This window comes from Nomascus leucogenys, chromosome 18 (assembly GCF_006542625.1).
Source record: "Nomascus leucogenys isolate Asia chromosome 18, Asia_NLE_v1, whole genome shotgun sequence".
Taxonomy (NCBI): domain Eukaryota; kingdom Metazoa; phylum Chordata; class Mammalia; order Primates; family Hylobatidae; genus Nomascus; species Nomascus leucogenys.
Genome location: NC_044398.1, coordinates 96,635,353 through 96,655,869, shown reverse-complemented (window position 1 = coordinate 96,655,869; position 20,517 = coordinate 96,635,353). Strand labels below are relative to the sequence as shown.

The 20,517-nt window shown below is 40.6% G+C and overlaps 1 protein-coding gene across 10 annotated transcripts in view; it reads left to right on the top strand.

Moving 5' to 3' along the window:
* Positions 1-20,517, top strand: part of RBFOX1 (RNA binding fox-1 homolog 1) — a 2,489,097-nt gene that overhangs the window by 1,236,693 nt on the left and 1,231,887 nt on the right. The window contains exon 1 of one of the 10 annotated variants that reach the window (XM_030799112.1): positions 17,799-20,511. The exons of the other annotated variants lie outside the window; for them this stretch is intronic. Within the exon in view, the coding sequence (XP_030654972.1) occupies positions 20,467-20,511 (45 nt within the window). The 5' untranslated portion in view covers positions 17,799-20,466. Of the gene's footprint in view, positions 1-17,798; positions 20,512-20,517 lie in introns of those variants that run through there. 10 annotated transcript variants of the gene reach the window in all.

Sequence of the window (20,517 nt, the reverse complement as noted above, 5' to 3'; positions counted from 1 at the left end):
CTGAATTCAGAAGCTCAACCAATGTCATGAGCTCTGGGTCTCATTCACCATGTCATTTAGCTCTCTTACAGCCACATTTAGCTTGGCTCCGCCATTATACGGCAGAAAGATGCTTACTAACTGCCCCAAGTTTCATCTCATTCCCTGAGCAGCACCAGCAAAGAACACTGAATCACGTGCCCATCACTAACCAATCCCCACTGTTAGAAGGAGGTGAGTTCCTCACGGGCTAGACTAGCTCTCGCGCCCACCATGACCTAGGAGGTGGAATCAGTCCTGCAGGAACCACCCAGCTTGATGCTTTATCCTCCCAGAGAGGAGGAGATCCACTAAGAAAAAATCAAATGCTGTTACCAGAAAGAGGGGCCGACCCTTTGGTAGGCTAAAACTAGTGAATTTCACTGTTCCTGATTAATGTGAATCAAATTTTCATGTTAGTTCCGAAAATTTTATCCCATTGGGATGAAGACAACTTTTTCATCGAAACGTGGGCCACATTTAATTCCTGCATCTAAATATTGGTATCCAGAGAAAAACAAATTAAGATAACAATAAGATGCGATCTCTACAACTTGAATTGGCAAAGATTAACAAGTTGCTGATAGCCATTTTGGTACCACAGTGAGTTAAAAAAAAAAAGAACTCTCATATATTAATGGTTGGAGTGCAAACTAGAATAATCTTTGAAGAGCTGCTTTTATGAAAAGATATACAGCTTTTATCAGCAATGCTTTTTTAATGAATTAACTCCATAGCAAAAAGATTTTCAATTGGTTCGAAAATAGCTAAGCCAATACACAAAAGTATGCTTGTGAAAGTCTTGGATGTGGCTTTGTTTATAATAACGAAGTCCTACCCTGATCTAATGCACACTAGTAGTGAACTGATTATAAAATTGCTGTCTAGTTATGCATTTGCCTGACATTTGAAAAAAGGACAATTATACATTTTAAATTAATACCATTGTTTAAATGTAAAGAAAACAGCTACTTAATGAAGATTTAGCCCTAACGTCGCTGCTATAGTTAATTCTTCGCAATGATTCACCCTAGAGTGGTCAGGTCACCTCTCTTGTGCTTTGATTACTCCTTCCATATGGATTACGGATCATATGCAAAACATTTAATTACTGAGCTACAGCATTAATCACTTGGCTGAATGTATTTCACCTTTTCTCCTTCCTGCAATGTTTAAGCCAAGTTAACTGATAGCAGTGCGTTAAAAACAGGTAGTACTAGACAGCAGTAGGAGAATGTAGCCTCCAGCACAGAGATCCCGGGGGCAATTCTGGAGCTATCATTTATTAGTTCTGTTGCCCTCGGGCAAATCACTTACTAGCTCCGGTGGGTCTGTATCTTCTTTTGTAACATGGTCATAATAAACACAGTTTCTCATATCTAGCCTGATTATCATGAAATGTCCATACAGTATATATAAGCCCTGAAGCCCAGAACACAAATGTGTAAACATTGTTCTTATGGAACTGCTAATTATTATTATTAATCTCCATCTTCTTGTTTTTGTGAGATCAGGTTTTTACCCATGCAAAGTGGTTGTGTAAGACTATATAGATTTGCAGAGTGAGGCAGAGTAGGTTATTTGGAAAAAGAAAGTGGTGGAGTGAGGTTTTGTTGTTGTTATTGTTGTTAATTATTTTATTTCATAGGGAGAAGGAGGGCACTCTCCCTGTACCTTTGTAAAGGATAATACATAAAGACACTATTCTTTATTTTGACAGTGTAGGTAAACCTGTAAGAGTCAAGAAAATAACGGATTTGATACCACCCTTTACTGGCTATCTTGCATGTTTATGTCTATCACTCTCATTTCTGTCTGAGTTCAGCAGTTAGACTCAGCTTGTGGGTTCCTACAGCTCAAGTTCTAAAATCTACGTAAGAAGCAAAATGATGGCCGGGCGCGGTGGCTCACGCTTGTAATCCCAGCACTTTGGGAGGCCGAGGCGAGCGGATCACGAGGTCAGGAGATCGAGACCACGGTGAAACCCCGTCTCTACTAAAAATACAAAAAAAATTAGCCGGGCGTGGTGGTGGGCGCCTGTAGTCCCAGCTGCTCGGAGAGGCTGAGGCAGGAGAATGGCGTGAACCCGGGAGGCGGAGCTTGCAGTGAGCCGAGATTGCGCCACTGCACTCCAGCCTGGGCGACAGAGCGAGACTCCGTCTCAAAAAAAAAATAAAACAGTAGTAAAATGGTGGTAAGTTTACCTGCACTTTTAGTGTACATTCAGACCAGAGTCTTCTCAGTTATAGATGTATAGGGGTGTGTGTGTGTGTGTGTGTGTGTATTTATGTCCTTAAATTAAGCGCTATTGGAACATGGCCCTGCATATTTGTTTCTGTATTGCCTGTGGTCATTTTTGTGCTAAAAGGGAAGAATTGAGGAGTTGCAACAGAGACCATGTGGTCCAAAATATTTACTATATGGCCCTTTGCAGGACAAAAGAAATGCTTTCTAACTCTTGATTTAGGCTACAGTTTACTTTAAGTCACTGTTACATCAATGAAAAACTTGGAAACTAAATACATTTGTGTGTTTGTGTGTGTGTGTGTTCTTTAAACTTTTAAGCTAATCCTTAGCTTAACCAAACCGAAAGACAGGGTGTGGTGGCTCAAGCCTGTAATCCTAGCACATCGGGAGGCCGAGGTGGGTGGATCACTTGAGGTCACGAGTTTGAGACCAGCCTGGTCAACATGGTGAAAACATATCTCGACTAAAAATATGAAAATTAGCTGGGTGTGGTGGCGGGCAGCTGTAATCCCAGCTACTTGGGAGGCTGAGGCAGAAGAATCGCTTGAACCCGGGAGGCGGAGGTTGCAAGCGAGCCGAGGTTGCACCACTGCACTCCAGCCTGGGCGGCAGAGTAAAACTTTGTCTCAAAAAAAAAAAAAAAGGATTAAGGATTAAAAAAAAATTGAAATCATCCATGGTTGTAATATTCTTGAGTGCATCTTAACATCATTAGTTTGTTTTTCAAATATTGTTAAATGCTTACTATATTCCAGTTATGGTGCTAGGTACTTTCCCATATGTTATTTAGTTTTAGAATCCTCTCAGCCACCACCTGAAGTAGTTGCTATTAAACCCATTTTAGAGGTGAGGAAACAGACGTTCAGGAGGATTTAAGTAACTTGCCACATTTCTTGAAACTTCCCAGAGCCAGAATTCAACCTTAGGTATGTACGAATTCAATCTGATGCTTGCTGGGCTTAAGACCATTGGACACACCCTCTCTTCTCTATCCTTTTGACAATTCCACGGGCAGAATATCACAGGAATGGCAAATAGAGGGATGAGGAATGTATGTGACATGCACCCAAAGAGACTCCAGGCCCCTTTTCATCCTTTCAATCTTGTTTCTAAGGTATTTTGAACTAGGCGAGGCTCTCTTAGTTCGAATAATAGCATGTCGTTCAATGTGGACATTAATAGTCAGAATCTGGCAGTGCAACTACAGAAGAAGCGAAGAAAAAAATGAAATCCTGTCACTGATTCTAGGCAGAGAGGTGCAGAAACCCTAAGAGTCCTTATGTGGGAATAAGTGTTCTCTCTCTATGTCAATCTTAATATAACTGAATGCAGCAGATTTAATCCTTTCTATAATTTAATAATTTTTATTAATTACACTTAATGAAATATAATAAATTAATTACATTAACAAAATATAATAAAGTTTATTTAATATATCAATTACATGTAATGTAACACAATGGGATTTTATTTAATATACTAACTATATTTAATGTAATAAAGTTTACTTAATATATGAATACAGTTAATGTAATATAATAAAGTTTACTTAAAATATTAGTTACAGTTAATGTAATATAGTTTACTTAATTAAATATAATTAATTATATTAATTAATAATTGCGGTTAATGTCATATAATAAAGCTTTCTTAATATATTAATTGCAGTGAATGTAATATAATAAAGCTTACTTAATCCATATTTAATAAATTGAATTCAATTAATATGTATTATGTGGGTTAATATATGTACAGTGTTGTAACAACACCAGGACCTTAGTTTCATTAAAATAGTGCTTATTTTTATAGTATTGTTATTTTAATAATTATTTATGTTGCTGTTAATTAAGATGACATATATTTATGTCCAGGAAAGGTGACTTTATAGTAGCTGGGTTTTCCAAAGTGCCATATTTATATCCCCTAGAAGTATACTATGCTGAGACAGGAGTTCTTAGCTGTAGAATAAATAGAGCTGGTTTTGTAGAACATTAACTTCGGTCAAAGCTTTTGGAGGAAAAATGTTGTTTCCTATTAAAAGGAAACAAATATACGGGAAATAGATGGCAAATGTACACGCAATTTTTAAGAGAAAGCCTGAGACTTCAATCATCCTGTGTGACATGCCATTGGACTCTTCCATCTATGCTCTGGAGCCTCTAAGGGTAAGGATTAGACCTCATCTGCCATTAGCTATTGTTACTTAAGTGGGAAATTTTGCAAAGCAGTGAATTATAACACTACTCAAAAGTGGTTTCTATTTTTGTAACATTATTATGTAAAGTAACTGAGGTTGTTAATGCAATCTACATCCCTGTGTTGAAATTGTAGAATATGATCAATAAAGGGTTGATGGGAAAATCCCAGAATCTGCTTTCTTTTTAATGTTTCTAATGGTCATCTTAGCACCAGAGCCTCTTTGAGAGTTAAGAGAAAGGAATTACTAAAGACAGAGTCTGTGTCTCCAGGCCTGGGAGATGGAGGGTTTGGGGGAGTACGGAGTGGGGATGGTGATTTTTCTCTGCACAGAAATACTTTCTTGGAGTCAGCCCTTTACTGCGCAATGTGGGAGAGATTTCTAACACCTCCAATATAATGGCAGGAGGAGGAACGGTTAGGAACATTGGAGAGCTATTTGGCCTATGTCTCTTTGTTATGAAGGGCCCACAGTTTACGTTTTTGACTTTTTCACCAAATGAAGGCTTATAGTGGGTTACCCAGATACGTTGGCAGAATGGCAAGGCTACATTCATCATAGAACTTTGAGCTTGTGCCCCACTGCTTGGCCATACTGCCTGTCAGGCCCGAATTAATATCTTTTATAAGTCCCGAAACGATGTTGTAAAGAACACAATTATAGCTTAGGACATTGCCATCTGTGGTGGGACATTTCAAACAGAATTAAGTCTAGAGATTATGAGTGACACATCATTGTCACTCAAACTGAAATTGGTATAGCACCTTCTGTTTTATTCAAAATTCTAAAGGGAAATTATTCTGCCACAAAAATTCTCATCTGTTGAGTAGCTCTTAAATGACTTTTTTTTTTGCCTTTGCAAAAACAAATAAAACCATTTTATTTGTGTGTGCATTAAAACATTGAACTGTTCAGCGTAGCTCTTTAAATGTGTCCTGATTTTTGCTTCTCTTGCTCAGTCTTCTTTTCTGTTTCACCCTACCTTTTTTATTTCTAATTTTATTTTATTATTAATTTTCAATCTTTTAAGTTCAGGGGTACATATGCAGGTTTGTAACATAGGTAAACTTGTGTCACGGGGGTTCATTGTACAGATTATTTTGTCACCCAGGTATTAAGCCTAGTACCAACCCACTAGTTATTTTTCCTAATCCTCTCCCTCCTTCCACCCTCTACCCTCAGATAGGGCCATTTTTGTGTTGTTTCCCTACCTTTTCTTAGGAACCGGAAGCCCCAGGCATTGGAAGTGGTCAAGGCATTTTTTTCTTTGACCCCTGGGAAGGTCTTTTCTTAGTACACAAGCAACAGCAACTTCAGACAGAGAGTATATGATGCTGCATCACAACCTGAGCCAATGGCGTTCTGTCAAAAGAATATTGAAGAGATCCTGGTAGAAAAGAAAATAGAGTTAGGAACAAAGAAAGTGCAAGAGGAAAATATAGGGAAGTAGAGGGAAAATAATGTAATGCTGCCAGTCCTCTTATAAGAGTACTGAAATTGTTGCCTCTCACAAGCCAGTGACTCTCTCAAGTTACAACCAAGATGTGGGATTCAAATGATCCCAATGACAATCCCTCTGGAATGTCTCCAGTTGAAGCGTGCCCTATCATTACTTTAAGAGACCCACACAGACAAGTTTTCTCCAGGTCTGAGCTGGATTTCCTTCGTTGGTTGAGCACCAGATGAGGAATTGGCCTGATTTTAAGGGCCACGTGCACTATGCGAAAAAGAGGTAGCTTTGAAATTAAGACAAACGCTGGGTGAGATGAGATGCAAATGCTCGGAGGTATCTCAGCACCCAAGAGGAAATGCACGTTCACATCTCCTGTGTTAGGCTTGCTCACTGCTTCGATAGACGGTGGAATCACTGGCAATGTTTACATTTTTTCCTCCTCCTGTTTTCTTACCTCCTCATGTTTTAGTTGAATGCATGTAACTTGAGTAAGATTAAAAAGTGATTCTCAGAATCGGAACTTCGAGCTTCCTGCAAAAGGAATATTTAAGCATCTCTGTATCCCAGAGTACCGTCTTATCTCACGGGCTCACTAAGTGGAAGTTAGGAATCCTACAGTTCCCTTCAAGACCTATAGGGCAGTAGATCTGAACCTTACAATCCTATATTGTATTTCATGTTGACCAATCTGTTAGCAGGTAAAGAACTGCCATCTTACTGGTGATAAAGGGTTTATGATGTTAACTGAGCTCGCATTCTAGACAACAAAGTAATCCAGTGTCCTACTCAAAGTTAATTCATTGTTATCAAACACTCATTAAGTATCTACTTTGTGCCTGATAGACATTTATTTAACCAGAATGCTTTGCCACTGTATCCTCATTCATTTAAAATATTGTATATAGAAACCGGATTTAGATACTGCCTCTAGTTGAAATTCCCGCATCCAGGTAGGGCTGGCTGTTTGTTTTAGAGAACATGTCCCTTTATGTCCTGTCTGGATAGGTGGAAGGTGAGTATGTTTAACAAGTAACATTTGATCCAGGCATTTATAGTAATAGTTTGTTATTGCTGGAAATTGACCATCTCGATTCATTTTAATAGGTGTAAACTAGTCATGGATATTAAATGTGTGACTATATTGATATACGGAAGCTTACAGATGGCACAGTTTTATCATCAGTGCCTTTATTCAAATGAGTTTTAAGAGTTGATTAGCAACTGCATTCTACTATGTTGCCTTGGACATGAATAGTGCAAATATATCAGTCTTTCTATTCTTCCAAGATGACCTTCAGCTCTCTATGTGCATGAATTCCAGTTGGCCTTTAGCCTCTCCTCAAAGTACAACACCTATCTATCCAGTTGCCGCTTGTGTAACTCTTTCTGGAGCTTCCATATCCCCTACCCAAGTTGATGTGGTCAAAATGAGCCTCTTATCTTTCCCAAGTATTTTTCTGATGCCCCTGAACCTGGTCGTCGATACCACCATTTAGTCAATAACTTGTAACAGTGATCTAGGAGTTGGCCTTGACTTTTTGGCTTCTTTTACACTTGTTTTTATTATTTTTAACACCTCCACTTATACATATCTTCTAGTCTTTCTTTCGGTGAGTCTTGTCCATTCTATTTATCAAATATCAAATCCTCTTTTCCATTATATCCTTACTGCTGTGTCTTTGTGCAAACCCTCATCATCTTTTAGGCTAAGATACAATAAAATAACCTTCCAGAGGCTCTTCCTGCTTCCAGTGTTCCTTTCTGCACACACAAGGGTAGCCTTCCTAGCCCTGACTGTTCCATTTTCTTATAGAGGAATTAAATCTAAATTTCTTGGCATGACACGTGGGCCCCTTTATCATCTTACCTGTGCCCCCTTTCCTTGCCTGGTCGTCAGACATCAACCCTCTCCATCAGCTCACCCAGTCACATCTCTGCACCTTTGCATAAGCTGTTTCCTATGGTTTGAATGCCTTTCTCCCCTGACTCTATTGAACAAACTGCTATGCATTCTTTAAGATCCAACTCAAGCATCATCACCTTTTGAATTCTCTGAAAGATGCCCTTTGCCTTTAGTTAGAACAAGAGGCATCCTCTACCAAGTAGGTGCATAGCACAATTTATTCTCTTCTGTCATCTAGTACAATAATTATACTACTAGTTTCTATTGTAATGCTTGTTTGTTATTTTCCTTCTCCAGTAAACTTATTCTGCTTTGCATTCTCCAGGCCTAAAAGAATTCTGGAATGCAATGGGCATTCATGTAAGTAATGTTAAAAGAATGACTCCATCAATTATATTTCTGTGACATTCTCAGGTAGGAAGATATCTTTATGCTTGCAATTGGAAAAAAAAAAAACCTCTAGTGGCAGAGAATTTGTATTTCTGTTAGCTCTCAGTGTTGGGATTGTATTTCTGAAAGGCTGGCCCACCAGCTATGCTTCATGAAAGACCATGAGCCACAGGGAAGAGGTTTATTCATCTCAGCATTGGGGTATTTTGCTTTTCTTCAAGGCAAAGGGATCTGGAGACTACTTTGCAGGCTGGCCATATCTTGTGCAATCCCAGCTGTGTCTGGAGATTGTAGCAGGGATGCGGAGTGTGGTTGGGACTTCACAGGAAGTCGACTTGCATCAGAAGCACATAGGGAAAGGGAAGGGAAACAGAATGAAGGAAGAAAGCTTTCAGCAGCCAAGGCAAAAACTTCCCCCGTCTCTGTCTGGCTCTGGGGCCAAACAGACTCCTGTTTCTCTTTATCTCCTTGCCTCTCCACCTCTATTCCTCTGAGTTCTTTTCCCATTGCCCCCCATTCCTTCTCTATATACTGTTTCGCTGACTAGTCATCAGACTCCACCCACAAATTTACCTGATCTTCCCAGCCTAGCCCTTGAGCTTAACCATTCCATCCACTTCTCAATTCCACATTTCTTGGAGAGACTCTGATTTGACCAGGTAGGGGCATGTGTCTGACCCAGGTCCCTGGACAAGGGACTGATGAAGGCCGGGCTGTGAGAGAAGCAGTTTCTCTAAGAAACCCTGCAGCATTAGGGAGAAATAATTGGTGTCTCTGTGGTAAACATGGTGGAGATGGTGACTGTACGTCCCAAGAGCCATCCCTCGAAGATGGCTTCCTTCCCATCCTGTAAACCCCGAGTCAGGGATGCCCCCAAGCATGTGAGATGTCGACCCTCTTTCTGCACTTGGCCCAAATCAAATCCAGTCATTGCTATTGGGGGTCTTGTTGCATCCTCTTGTTTCCTTTGGGAGGTGACATACTGCTGACATCTGTGGAGTGAAGGGATTTGGGGAAAGTGTGAGTCATCATCTCTCTGATGATATTTTATTCTCCTATTCTCCAAACTCTGTCCAGCTTCTTTCTTTCTTTTCTTTTCTTTTTTTTTTTTTTAATGGAATCTCACTTTGTTGCCCAGGCTGGAGTGCAGTGGTGCAATCTTGGCTCACTGCAACCTCTGCCTCCCGGTTCAAGTGATTCTCCTGTCTCAACCTCCTGAGTAGTTGGGGTTACAGGTGTGCACCACCACACCCAGCTATTTTTTTGTATTTTTAGTACAGATGGGGTTTTACCGTGTTGCCCAGGCTGGTCTCGAACTCCCAACCTTATTTGATCCACCCACCTCGGCCTCCCAAAGTGCTGGGATTATAGGCATAAACCACTGTGCCTGGCCCAGTTTCTTATTTAGGACCCTCAAGGGAGAATTGTTGTGAGGAAGATAGCATGATCATATAGGGATATCTCCAAGTGAAACTCTTCCAGCTTTATAAGATCTATGCTGGTATAACAGACAGGAACACCCATGATTACCTATGTACCTATCCCTATGTACCCCTAGTCTTCTGCCCCGGGACCCCAGGATGCCCTGCAACACATGGAAATAAAATTTCCCTCCTGCCTCTTGGCTCTCACAGCTCTTATCCTGAATCTTTTTTTTTTAGCCCTGCCTACCTATCTATTTTGTTTTCTGGTGATTAGTGAACATGGATCACCCTCCGAGGCTTTTTGTTGGCAGGGTACATGTCTGCCTCATTTTTGTAGTTCTGTAGTGCAAATCAGACAGCAAGTGCTCAATTAATCCTTGAACTAAACGAAAGGAGTCAGTTCATGCAATAATGGATGCTGACAACCCTGGCATCTTATCGAAGGTATTTATCTCCATTGACTCACCCTCATTTCATCACAAGACTATTTCCCACCCAATAGTTGCAAAAATGTGTCATTTTCTTGTTTCTTTCTTTTTTTTCTTTTTTTTTTTTTGAGACGGAGTCTTGCTCTGTCGCCCAGGCTGGACTGCAGTGGCGCGATCTCGGCTCACTGCAAGCTCCGCCTCCCGGGTTTACGCCATTCTCCTGCCTCAGCCTCCTGAGTAGCTGGGAATACAGGAGCCCGCCACTGCGCCCAGCTAATTTTTTTTGTATTTTTTGTAGAGACAGGGTTTCACCATGTTAGCCAGGATGGTCTGGATCTCCCGACCTCGTGATCCACCTGCCTCGGCCTCCCAAAGTGCTGGGATTACAGGCATGAGCCACTGCGCCCGGCCCATCTTCTTGTTTCTTTTCTGTCTCCCTCACTAGAACATAAGCTACATGAGGGCTCTTGTTTTGTTTATCGTGTTGACAAAAACCATAGCTTCTGTTTATTTTTATTTGGTTGGTCTTTATTGCAGAAATAAAGACCAACCAAATAAAAATAAACAGAGGCTATTTATTCAGAGCTTGCTATGGCAAGGAGTCAGCCATCCTCACTTGCATTTTGGCAGAAACTCAAAGGCAGGCAGAGGAGTAGGAAAATTTTATAGTAGAAAAATAAAGGGACAGCTTCAGATATGGCCTGGTGAGAGGCTGTTTGCGTGGGGAAGCTGCAGACGGGCCAAGTAGAAAGGGATGTTCCTTGTGATTGGTTAGGGCACGTAGTTGGCTTTCTCTGATTGGTCCTAAGTTGCAGGTGGGGACAAAAATTAGGAAAGCTGTCAGTTACGAATCTAGTCCTGATTGTTTCTGAGCCAGTGGATTTTTGTTTGGTTTCTTGGACCAGTTACTAGAGATAGTAATCTGACTTCCTTGAATCGTGACTTGTGGATAGCAGGCTGGCTTCCTGTAGACAACAAGCTGGTTTCCTGGGCTGGTTGCTGCAAACTGTGGGTCAGATTTCTCTTTTTCTATATGGTCTTGCCAGTGTCCATTTGTGTATGCAGTCTATCCTTGACGGGAGGGAAAATTAAAAAGGAAGGAAAGAAGGAAGGGAAAAGGATGGCGACATCATAGTACTATTCTCCAATTTTTATTATCCAGATTCTATTTCGAACACTTTAATCCCATTTTGATGTGAGGGAATAGTAATTCATCCCAGAGAGGACATGGCGTCGGTTTTCAGGACCCTTTAATTATATCCCATGGTCCAAAGCTGTAACATGGTGAAGAGGAAAAAGACTCTTTTCCTGTCAATCGCCCGAACGGGAGCCAAAGGCTGTTGAGGAGGCACTTAAAGAGTTTTCAGTTTGCAATTGTGCAGAAGCTGTTGTTCAGGTAATTTAACATTGATTTTAGCTTAAAAGGCAATTAAGACAAAATGGGCAGCCACTAGCCACTTATGTTAAATAAGCTTAGATTTAAATTGCTCCTCATCACCACCTTTGTTTTCTATGTCTGGGCTGTTCTATGCTAATTTAGCATGGGACGGTGTGGTGCCCCAAGTGGGGCAGGTGGGTAGGCGAGGGAACCCAGCCAGGGAAACGGTTATTGAAAGAGAAAGAAGTGGGCCAAAAATTGTTCTCATGGTGAGATGAGTTCCCTTTCATACTGCTGCTGGGAATATGGATTCATGTAAGCTTCTAGGATTCTGGTTCCTTAGATCTAAAAACTTAAATATGGTGCCCACTTTTTTGACTCATCGGCTTCACTTCTAGGTATTTACCCTGAGATAAGGTACAGAGAAAATCTCATAACATCAGGGACAAGAATGTTCATTGCAGTGTTATTTAACATAAAGAGAAACTGTGTATCATTAGAGTGGAAAACATAAACTGACCTTGTACATTTTTTGTCCTTACAGCAGAAAATGTTCATGATGCCTTGCAAAGTGCAAAAGATGAAGGCAGCCTATACAGTAACATCCCAATTGTGTGCTTACAATGTTTTAGTTATACATGCAATAGAAAATGTCTGAAGTGGACAGACTTCCAACAAAATAGTACTTGCAGCTCTCTTTGGGTGGTAAAATAATGTTACCTTTTCTGGTGCTTTTTGAAATTTCCTAAACTTTCCACAAAAAACACTCATAGGTTTTATGATTATAAAACACATTGAAAACAATATTTGTTGTAATGCTATTAGAAGAATATTCCTGTCAGCAGTGTGCTCGATTCCTGCCATCTCAAAGATGAGGCTATATGTGCATGCCAAATTATGAGGAGGTGGAAAGGATATTCAGTTGCAATAATTCTGTTTCTTGCTTAAAGGAAGTCTGCTAAGCTTCAGGAATGAGGGTCATTCACCTGGTCTTTGTTTAAATTTGTAAGGTGAACCATTTTGTAGAGAATGCTTTGAAAATATGCCCCGGTGATTCATGCATTTGTCTATTAGAAAACGTGGTCACTTACCAGCAACCAATATAGAGCTAATGGGATTCACTTAGAAATGTAACCACAAGTCCACTGTAAATCGTATGTTCTCCCATCTCAATATGCTTCATTAAGCTCACCTTTCTTAATGTAACTGGATTATTAGGTGTCAGGACAAAGAAAATCAGTAGGTCCTAGTGTTCTAATCCTGCAAAGTTCCAATGTGGTTGCTATGTAATTTTATTTTTTTAGATGGAGCTTGCTTTGTGCTTTTCTACAGAAAAATATTTTCAAACTGGTAAAGAAGCAATATTACTGTATTGTGAGGCATATTTCAGTAGGTCATTACCATAACTTCTAGCAGAAAGGATAATCTGCGTCGCATTTTACTTCAAGGATAAGATTGATTTTTATAAAAATCTTTAGTGCATTGAGGCTTAACGTCTTTTTTTCCCCGTGTGAAGAAGCAATTAGATGCTGGAGTTTTCCAGAAATGTTAGGTGGGCATAAACCAAACCTTGATGCTTTTCTTTTTGAAGGTTTTATCATCCAGCATTTGAAGAGAACAGGCAGTTCCCAGGTGAGAAAAATGTTATTGGTACAATGTCAGTCATCGACACTCACATGGCCAGGAGCTCCACCCTTTTCTTATATTTCTATCTGTTTGAAAAATAGAGAAATACAGGAAATGGCAAAGAAGAAAACAATAAGCCCCCAGAATCTCACTAGCAAATACTACCCATTTTGTATGATTTCTTCCAGGGGTGTGTGTCTACAAATATCCGTAGAGACATACACATACGCTTTAAAAAAATAGTAAATCCACATCTTTTACACTTAAAGCGAGACCTATAGATGTACAGGCACACCTTGGAGATACTGTATGTTCAATTACAAACCACCACAATACAGTAAATATCATAATAAAGGGAGTCACACTATTTTTTGTTTCCCAGTGCATATAAAAGCTGTGCTTTTTGTACCATACTGTAATCTATTAAGTGTGCAATAGCATTGTATCTAAAAAATTACGCGCATACCTCAATTCAAAAAGACTTCATTGCTAAAATAAAAATGACAACAATCATCTGAGCCTATAGTGAGTTTTAATCTTTTTGCCGGTGGAGGGTCTTGCGTCGGTCTTGGTGGCTTTTTTGTGGTAGTTGCTGAAGGTTGGGGTGACTGTGGCAATCTCTTAAAATGCGGAAACAGTGAAGTTTATCACATGGATTGACTCTTCCTTTCGTGAAATATGTCTCTGCAGTACCTGATGCTATTGGACAGCATTTTACCTAATGTAGAACTTCTTTCAGAATTGGAGTCAATCCTCTCAAACTTTGCTACTGCTTAATCAACTAAGTGTACGTAATATTCTACATTTTTTGTTGCCATTTCAACAAGGATCATAGTATCTTTACTAGGTGTAGATTCCATCTCAAGGACCCGCTTTTTCTGCCGATCCGTAAGAAGCAACTCCTCATCTGTTAAAGTTTTATCATGAGATTGCAGCAATATAGTTGCCTCTTCAGGCTCCACTTGTAATTCTAGTTCTTTAGCTATTTCCTCTACATGTCCAGGTTCTTCCTCCACTGAAGTCTTCAACCCTTCAAAATCATTCTTGAGAGTTGGAATCAACTTCTTGCAAACTCCTGTTAATGTTGCTATTTTGACCGCCTTCCATGAATCTTGAATGTTCTCAATGGCATCTCAAAAGTGAATATTTTTTAGAAGGTTTTCAGTGTACTTTGCCCAGAACCATCAGAAGAATCACTGTTTATGGCAGCTATAACCTTATGAGATATATTTCCTAAATAATAAGACGGGAAATCAAAATTACTCCTTGATCCATTGGCTGCAAGAACCTATATTGCATTAACAGGCACGAACAGAACACTTATGTCCTTGTCCTTCTCCATCAGAGCTTTCTGGTGACCAGGTATGTTGTCAATGAGCAGTAATATTTTGAAAGGAATCTTTTTTTCTGAATAGTAGGTCTTAATAGTGGGCTTAAAATATTCAGCAAACCATGCTATAAACAGATGTCCTGTTCCATTTCTGGAGCATAGGCAGAGTAGATTTAGAGTTACTCTTAAGGGCCCTAGGAGATTCAGAATGGTAAATGAGCCTTGCTTTCAATTTAAAGTTACCAGCTGTATTAGCCCCTAACGAGAGCGTCAGCTTGTCCTTTGAAGCTTTGAAGCCAGGTGTTGACTTCTTTCTGTGAAAGTTATAGATACCATCTTCTTCCAAGAGAAGACTGTTTTGTCTACACTGAAAATCTGTCATTTAGTGTAGCCACCTTCGTCAGTGATCTTAGCTAGATTTTCAGGGTAAGTTGCTGCAGCTTCTCCATCAACACTTGCCATTTCACCTTCCACTTGTATGTTACAGAGACTCCTCCTTGCCTTCAACCTCATGAACCAACCTCTGCTAACTTCACACTTTTTTTTTTTTTGGCAGTTTTCCCACCTCTCTCTGCCTTCATAGAATTCAAGAGGATTAAAGCCTTGATCTGGATTAGGCTTTAGCTTAAGAGAATGTTGTGGCTGGTTTGATCTTCCATCCAAACTGCTAATACTCCACACCAGCAACAAGGCTGTTTTACTTATTAGTAGTGTGTTCAAGGGAGTAGCACTTTTACTTTCCTTTAATAACTTTTTCATTACATTCACAACTTGGCTAGTTGGTGCAGGAGGCCTAGCTTTTGGCCTGTCCCAGCATTTTTTTTTTTTTTTTGAGACAGAGTCTCTTGTCACGTGGGCTGGAGTGCAGTGGCATGATCTCAGCTTACTGCAACCTCTGCCTCCCAGGTTCAAGCAATTCTCCTGCTTCAGCCTCCCAAGTAGCTGGGATTACAGGTACCTGCCACTACATCCAGCTAATTTTTTTTTTTTTTGTATTTTTAGTAGAGACAGGGTTTCACCATGTTGGCCAGGCTGTTCTCAAACTCCTGACCTTGTGATTCACCTGCCTTGGCCTCCCAAAGTGCTGGGATTACAGGCGCTGTCCCAGCTTTAAAAGTGTTTTCCTCATGAAGCTTAATCATTTCTAGCTTTTGATTTAAAGTGAGAGGTGTGTGGCTCTTCCTTTCACCTGAACACTTAGAGGCTATCTTAAGGTTATTCATTGGTCTAATTTCAAGATTGTTGTACCTTAAGGAACGGGGAGGCCAAGGAGAGGGAGTGAGCTGGGGGACTGCCCTGTCAGTGGAACAGTCAGAATACACATAATCTTTATCAATTAAGTGTGCCATCTTATGTGGGCACAGTTTTTGGCACCCCAAAACAATTGTAATAATACCATCAAAGATCACTCATCACAGATCACAGTAACAGATTTAGTAATAATGAAAAGGTTTGATACATTGTGAGAATTACCCAAATGTGATACAAAAACATAAACTGAGCACTTGCTACTGAAAAAAAGTGGCACCAACACACTTGCTCAGCACAAGGTTGCCACAAAACTTCAATTTGTACAAAATGCAATATCGGCAAAGCATGATAAAGTGAAAGACAATAAAATGAGGTATGCCTATGTGTGTGTGTGTTTGTGTGTATGTGTGTATACAAGTTTAAAAGTTTCATACTGTATTAGTCTGTTCTAACACTGCTATAAAGACATATCTGAGACTGGGTAGTTTGTAAAGAAAAGAGGTTTAATTGACTCACAGTTCTGGAGGCCTCAGGAAACTTTCAATTATGGTGGAAGAGGAAGTAGATACATCTTACATGGCGGCAGGTGAAAGAGAGCCAGCAAGATCAGGGAAGTGCCTTATAAAACCATCAGATCTCAGGAGGCTGAGGCAGGCAGATCTCTTGAGGTCAGGAGTTCAAGGCCAGCCTGGCCAACATGGTGAAACCCTGTCTCTACTAAAAGTACAAAAATTAGCCCAGCCTGGTGGCACACACCTGTAGTCCCAGCTTCTCGGGAGGCTGAGGCAGGAGAATCACTTGAACCTGGGAAGCAGAGGTTGCAGTGAGCTGAGATCATGCCATTGTACTCTAGCCTGGGTGACAGAACGAGATTCCGTCTCAAAAAAAAAAAAAAAAAAAGAAAAGAAAAGAAAACCGTGAAACCGTCAGCTCTTATGAGAAGTCACCCATTATCATAAGAACAGCATGGGGGAAACTGCCCCCATCATCCAGTCACCTCCCACCTGGTTTCTCCCCTCGACACATAGGAATTATGACCTTTTACAGAAAAAAGTTCACCAGTCACAAGTCTAGGCCAGGCGCGCTGGCTCATGCCTGTAATCCGAGCACTTTGGGAGGCCGAGGCAGGCAGATCATTTGAGGTCAGCAGCTCAAGACCAGCCTGACCAACATGGAGAAACCCCATCTCTACTAAAAAATACAAAAAATTAGGTGGGCGTGGTGGCGGGTGCCTATGATCTCAGCTACTCGGGAGGATGAGGCACAAGAATTGCTTAAACCCAGGGGCAGAGGTTGCAGTCAGCTGAGATCGTGCCACTGCCCTCCAGGCTGGGAGACAGAGCAAGACTCCATCTCAAAAAAAAAAAAAAAATCACTGGTCTAGAAAAATGGGGCTGAAGTTCATAATAGTATCATCTCTAGGGAAAGAGGGAGGAGACTAGTTTTTACTTGAGGTTAAGAGCTCCTTTTCTTCTTTTAAGAGAACACTTATGTATTGGCTTTATGCTTTTAAAAGTGATACATGTGTACACACATAACTTATAGAATATATATACATACACACTTTTCATTTAAAACAAGTTATATGTGTATATGTTATATGCATGTAAAGGGCCAGGGAGTAAACATTTTAGACTTCCTGGGCCACTGGGTCTCACAGACACCCAACTCTGCATTTGTAGATAAAGACAGTCATAGCAACCCAGAAACAAATGGGCATAGCTATGTTTCAATAAAACCTCATTCATGGGTGCTGAAATTAGAATTTCCTACAGTTTTTACACATCATGAAATATTCTTCTTCTTTTGACTTTTAAAAACTATTTAAAATATCAAAACCATTTTTAGCTAGCAGGCTATACAGAAACAGAGAATGGCTGAGTTCGATTCTTGGGCTGTAGTTGGCCATCTTCTGTTTTGGACTGTTCCCAGTACATTCACAAATATTTATATATCTACAGAAAACCTATAATATTATATTAGTGCATTCTGTTTCAGAAATGGTGTCATAAGTGTAGAAGTCATTTAAAACTTGTGTTTTTATCTCAGCAATTTATTTTTGCTGAGAAATATTTGTATATATATTTGTACCTTATAGTGTGTTTTTTTATTTCTGTTCCTACATATTGATGTCTATATAGCAGTGGAGGTATTCATATGTGGCTTTATTTGATTCTTTTCACTGCTATATAGTATTCCATCATATGATATGCTATATTTTTAATGCTAGATGGGTATTTAGTCTGTTGCCTCCCCCCGCAACCCCATCCTGTATCACAAGCAATAGCAATTATATCCAAACATTTCCACAAACATATCTTGTGCATGTTTTTTAGGACAGACATTAGAAGTGGAACCATTTGATAATAGGGTATGCACATTTTGCCTTTTGATAGGTACTAGTAAATCAGCTTCCAGAGAAATAATATCAGTTTACAGTGCTCATGGGAGACTCTCCTGCCAGTCTTGGTTTGGGAGGTTGCATCCCTTGCTGTTTTACTTATGGGGTGGGAGCAAGAAAACAACTTCCTCTCTGTATAATCTTGCCTTGTAGTTGCAGCTGTAAATGTGGGCCTTCATGTCCCTTTGGGTGGCTGCAGACATGGTTTTAACTCTTTGCTGTGCCCCTTGCACATGAGAATAGCAATTTATATCAATAACCAGGTCTGGCAACATCTGCCAAGGTTGTCACACTCTGTGATTAAATGGCCACATGTGCTGAGAACACGGGGACAATGGGATTGTAATTAGGGCTTGCTGTCTTTCCATTGGCCACCCGCACCATGCATCCCTTCCTATAACCTTGCTTTTGTGAACTGATTTGTGAATCAAATTATTCCACTGAGGATGCCAGTGTGTGCTGGGATAATAATAATACTCTATAGGTGTGAATCTCTGTAATTGTACAGGGTTCTGGATAAGCGAAAGTTTAACCCCCTTTTTGCCATTTTACCTGGTGCTGTTGGAAAATGTGTCAGGGGATCGTACAAGATAGCATTAGAAGTTAACTTTAAAAATAGTAGGGAGTAGAGCATATTCTTCATGGCATCATTATAGTGAAATAAGGTTTCCCTTATGGTTATCTCAGCATCCTTGAAATGCCACTGATCCTGTAAGAAAGGCAGACAGAGAGAACACAAATAGAATTTTCTTAACTCTGCAAGGAGAAAGTTAAACACTGTGTTAATATCATATTAAAAACACGCTTAATGCACAGAAGAAAAAAAAATCCCTCCTCGTTTTGTTCCTGGTATGACAAAGATGGATGATGGTTACATAAGGAATTGGCATGTTAAAAAAAAACACACTTGAAATATTGCCTCTAGATATGGAGTTGTAACAAATGTGAACATATTTGAAAGATTTATTAGCATTTTAAAATTTGCTTACCAATGCATAAAATCCTAATCAGTTGTATACAAGGCCTCTAACTCAAATAAAGTATCCAAGAAGGACACAGGAAGCCAATGAATATTTCACTCTTTGCTGATCAAATATAGGAGGGATACATGTATATTAAATTTTCTTTCCCATTTAGATCCTTCCTATTTAAATAAGTGCTTGAGGTAGCAAAGCCATCTTAATGCATACAGCTTGTAGTTCTAACTGTGAAGAGAAAGGAAAAAGAACAAACTAGTTTTTCTATATCCAAAAGAGTCATTTCCCCAGTCCATCAATTTTTTGGTCCCTACCAAAATCAGCACTTAAGCTGAAGATAGGTAGAACCTGTGTAACTCATTCCTATTAAAACACACACACACACACACACACACACACACACACACAAGTGAAATAGATCTATGAGAACTTCTTGGGAAAATAACAGGAGAATTACTTTGATGATATTATTATTCAAGGTAAACATATTTAAAAGGTGATCTCTAAAGTTCAACAGAGACGATAGTTGTTTTCCTCCTAAAAGCAGGCTAAAACCTCAGTGCATTCTCATTTAGTACGTAACGTGGAAAAAGAGTTGAGATCCTAAAGCTTCACTCCTAAATAAAGTGCAGCTGCTTCTCGGAGAGGAAATAGGATGAAAGCCAAGCTGTTTGGGGCGGGAGGCGAGGCTGGGGGCGCGGTGCTGAGGTCTTCGATTTTTTACTAGTATTTCTAGGTGAAGTAGCATATCGGAAGTCATAAATACTGTCCCGTGGACATTTTGAATAATGCAGGAGTAGCGTAAGTAATTGGGAGTGCTTATATCCGCCTTTAGACATTTGATTGCTCGTGAGTTAAAATTGGTTGTCAAGTGCGGACTCAGGGGACCGTGCAAGGTGCCCTATTCTGTCATGTGGTACATATTTAATGCCTGAAAGAACAAGGGAAGGGACACGTGCGGGAGAGAGAGAGGGCGAGCAGCGAGTTACCGCCGGCAGCTGGGAGCTTTCCAAGTGCCTCCGACCCGTGGGGGTGGGACCCACGCAGCCCCAGTAGCCACTGCCTTCCCCCAGCTGCAAGACTTTGCAAAAACATTGGGCGTCTAATTTGGCGAGCGTTTTGGCGCGGACAGAGGCCGAAGCCGGCCGGGGAAGCCGGACCCGGGCGCGGGCGCGGGCGCCGCCGTGGCCTCCCTTTGTGTGCGCCCGGGTGTTGTTTGCCTCCTTGCACCGGCTGCTCGCTCTCGCGCCCGCGCGCTCGGGGTGTTCTGCACCTGCTGGCTGCCGTGCCAGGCAGCCCGGGCGAGCGAAGGCGCGCGGCGCGCACGACAGATGACTGGAGTCATTTACATTGCTAGCACGTGGGTACCGTTTGCTGTTGCCTCGGACTTCTCCCGTGCTGTGTTCTCCCGGTGAGGAAACAGGAGGCACTTTGCAGCCGACAATGAAATCTTGGCAGCTAATTGCAGTCGTGGGAGATGCCCTTCAGGTAAGA